Below are 3,832 nucleotides of genomic sequence, written 5' to 3'. Positions count from 1 at the left end.
ACCATCCCCTCCACCACCATCTCCTCCTCCACCACCATCCCCTCCACCATCTCCACCATCACCTCCATCATTACTACTTCTACCATCATTTTCATCACAACCAACAGCTTCACCATCTCCTTTACCACCATCACCACTTCCACCATCATTACCCCCTCCACCGCCTCCATTGCTGTCACTACCACCCCATCTGCTGAGCACTGGTCACACGCTGGCCTTATTCCTAGTGCATTTATTTTATTTATTTATTTATTTATTTATTTATTTATTTATTTATTTAGTGGAACTAGGGATTGAACTCAGGCCCTTGCGCTTGCCAGGGAAGCACTTATTCCACTGAGCCGTCTCCCCGGCCCCTCGTAGTGCTTTTAAACAGAATCTCCTTTTACAATTGCTCATGTGCATCTGGTACACTGTTCTCAATTTACCTGTGCTTTCTCCCTGTTGAACTGGTATACTATTAGTTTTTTATTTTACAGGCCTGCAGAGATTGAGACTTGGCAAGGTTTCCTGGGTCCTAGAATTTGAACCCAGGTCTCCCATATCAGGCCCAGGCTCAAGCCCCTGCTGTTTCCCAGACACCCTCTCAGCCTTCATCAGGGTCCCGTTGCTCCTGCCCACCTGTGGGAAGAGGGCTGAGCCCAGTTCCTGTGACTGACCATCTTCTGGGGGCTGCAGCTTCCCATGGTGTCTGTGGTGTCCCTGTTTATAGGCGAGCACCGCCAGGCAAGTGCAGGTATAAGCCGGTGCCGGTGAGGACCACAAGCAAGCGGATCCGCTTCAGGCCACTTGCCAGTGAGTCCAGCTCTGTGTCTCGGGCATAGCCAGTGCCTGCAGCGGTGGCGACAGCAGCGTCTGGCTGTTCCTAGACTTGGCCACTGAGCAGCAGTTATTTGGAGCTTTCTTCGTTGCTGGCACCATACTGAGTCACGGGGTGCAGCCACGTGGGGTTTAAGGTCTCCGAGCCGTCGGAAATGGGAGGAGAGGTAGCTCATGGAGAAATCAGTACAGCTCCGAGGGTCTGTGCAACAGGATGCCCAGAGCCCAGGAGACCCCAAAGGGGAGCGTTCTTCCTCAGGGTGGCGGGGGGGTGGCCCGGAAGGACTGACAGAGCAGGGCGTTATCTTCGGGAAATGCCAGGGAGCTGAGCCCCTCTGGAACGACCCTATCAAAAAGGAAGCCATCTAGGTGAGGGCAGGGCAGGGAATTTAAATATATTAATATAAAGAATTTACGTCAAAGAACTCCACGGATGTTGGGCGTGGTGGTGCCCCTCAGCTACTTGGAGGCTGAGGTTGGAAGATTGTTCCAGTCCAGCCTGGACAACATAGTGAGACTTTTTTTTTTTAAGGAGCCTGGCATGATAGAGTATGTCTGTAATCCCAGCGCTCAGGAGACTGAGACAGGAGGATTAGTGTGAATTTGAGACCAGCTTGGGCTACAAAGTGAGCTCATGGCCAGCCTCAATAGTGTAGTGAGACCTCAAAGACTAACTAACTAATAAATAGGGTCCTCCTGCAGCTGGGAGGCCCCTGGGTGGCGCTCCTTCTTTACCTCCCGGGTGTGTCACTGAGTATGTGCTTGCCTCTAGCCACCGTCCTGGACCTGATCAAGCAGCAGGCAGAGAAGGCTGCCAGGAACTCGTCCAGTGAGACCTCCGTGCCTGGTCTAGAGCCGGCTTCGGCCCAGAGAGCTGCCTCCAGGGTGCTGGCTCCTCCTGCAGGCAGCAAGAGGGCATCACAGGGACCTGGGAGCAAGAAGAAAGCCAGAGCATGGCCCCCAGGTCCCCAGGGGAAGAGCAGGAAGCACCCCCGGGCCCCCAGAGGTGGGAGGCGGTGGCTGTCACTGCAGGGGCCAGCGGGCAAGAGTCGCCCTCCACCTCTGGTCAAGGAGGCTGCAGTGACACAGGGGAGAACCGCCCACTAGGTGGAGACCACTGCTGGCTGCAGTCTTGGGAGCCCAGGAAGCTGCGGGGAGCTGGGCAGGCACAGAGGGGCTGATGCACGGCCTGGGGCGTCTTCTCCAGGGGTCCTGCTGTCCCCTGTAGGGACAAACACCTCAGTTGGCTGGGCACACTGAGAAGGCTTCTGCAGGATCACATCCCACACTGCCCCAGCCTGTGTGGCTCCTGGGGACCTCACTGGTGTCCCTGTGTTGTTGCTGAGGTACCCACGTTCTGAGATAATAAACTACCATTTACTGCAGCTGGCTTGTGTGTGGGCTTCTGGGCGGGGGAGTACCTGCCACCTCACCAGTGTGCCCAGGAACCAGCCATGCTGTCCTGGCTCCAGCGCCTACAGGCACAGGTCCAGGGTGGGCACCTGCCACCTCACCAGTGTGCCCAGGAACCAGCCATGCTTGCCCGGCTCCAGCGCCTGGAGAGGCACAGGTCCAGGGTGGGCACCTGAACGGTGCCTCTCAGATGGCCCTCTGCTCCCCCCAGGTGGAAGCTTTTGAATAGGACACATGCGGGTTCCTCCTGGACCTGGGACCCCCTTTGGCCCCTGAAACCATGACTGCGTCCTGGCACCTCTGAGGTCTGCACCCTTCCTCCTGAAGCCTCTGTCCTTGTTTTGTGTCCCTGGAGAACCTCTGCTGAGTTAAGGACAGTGAGGCCTTGTGGTCACAAGACCTGACCACAGTGACAGAGAACAGGGGACAGAACAGTGGGGTTTGGGCCAAGCCCCTCCACCTGCTGCCCACTGCCTCCTGGAGGCCCCCAAGACACCTCGACTCTGAGCCAGGCAGTGAGGACTCAGCACAGAGAAGAGGACTGCTGCCTCCAGGGGAGTGGGCGGGGGGCGGCCACAGGCCCCTGCTTGTCCTTGGCACAGGTGGCTTTAGACTAGAGCTGGCTCCAACTTTTTTCTTGAGGCAACCTGACCTCACCTCAGCTACACACCACGCTTCCTTGATTCTCCTGCTCTAAGAGGCAGAAGCCTGCTTGCTGTGCTCTGAAGATGCCTTTTCTGGTCACTGCGGTGACCCTTTGTGTTCCTCTGGCTTCTGGCCAGCTCACCACTGGGGCCTGTGAGTGCTCCAGGCTGGAGATCAGCCTCAGCGCTGGAGAAACGTGATGTTTCACTGGAGTGCCTCGCAGGACAGCACAGGGAGGCAGAGGAGTCCCACCCGGCCCCTCTACCAAGGAAGGTGGCCCAGTTTAAGATCGGCTCTGACCCCTGGACCAAACACCTGAGCTTTTCCTACCTTATTTTGCCCTGAAGTCTTTCCTCAAAACACGCAGCAAAGCGAGGGTTGGAAGTGTTTGCAGGGAATGTTCGGGATTCAGGCATGAAGCCCAAGGGCCACACTGCGGAATAAAGGGCCCAAAGTCTTCTGCGCTGGTGTGGGCTCAAGGAACATGGTAGAAGTCTGGAGGAGGGCGTGGAATGGCACCCCAAAATGCTGGGGACCAAGGAGAGGTGGCAGGCTCCTCTGTGGCAGTGTGGTGTTGATTTATGGAAGATAGCTGGTGAGGCCGGCCGGTGTCCGCAGGAGGGGCCAGGACTGGACTGACCGAAGCTCCAGGCACTGCCACGCTGCCACACAGCCTTGTGTCGTGATGTGTGCTGTTACCTGCGCTCAGTGGCTGGGCAGCGGGGCCTTCCTGACCACAGAGAGGGCTCCACGTCGGCCATGTCATGTGTGCCACAGGCTTGCCACCACTGGCCATGGTGCTGGCAGGCGTAAAAGGCCGAGCACCGGGCTGGAGAGATGGCTCAGTGGTCTAAAGCACCTACTTGAAACAAGCTTGGCAAAGCACAGGGACCGCGGTTCGATCCCCAGCACCACATGCCAGCCAGCCCCGCCCCCTGGTGGGCTGAGCTGGCCA

The 3,832-nt window shown here is 57.5% G+C and overlaps 1 protein-coding gene across 3 annotated transcripts in view; it reads left to right on the top strand.

Annotated features, from left to right (window-relative positions):
* Hhipl2 (HHIP like 2) overlaps positions 1–2,161 on the top strand; it is a 16,748-nt gene extending 14,587 nt beyond the window's left edge. For 2 of the 3 annotated variants that reach the window (XM_023710206.1, XM_023710205.1), the window contains 2 exons: positions 713–795; positions 1,592–2,161. In XM_023710206.1, the coding sequence (XP_023565974.1) occupies positions 713–795; positions 1,592–1,926 (418 nt within the window). In that variant the 3' untranslated portion in view covers positions 1,927–2,161. The remainder of the gene's footprint in view (positions 1–712; positions 796–1,591) is intronic. The other variant, XM_023710207.1, reaches the window with a different exon arrangement.
* The last annotated feature ends 1,671 nt before the right edge of the window (positions 2,162–3,832 follow it).

The sequence above is a fragment of the Octodon degus genome, unplaced genomic scaffold (genome assembly GCF_000260255.1).
Source record: "Octodon degus isolate 3935 unplaced genomic scaffold, OctDeg1.0 scaffold00017, whole genome shotgun sequence".
NCBI lineage: Eukaryota > Metazoa > Chordata > Mammalia > Rodentia > Octodontidae > Octodon > Octodon degus.
This window is presented reverse-complemented; position numbering and strand designations above follow the sequence as displayed.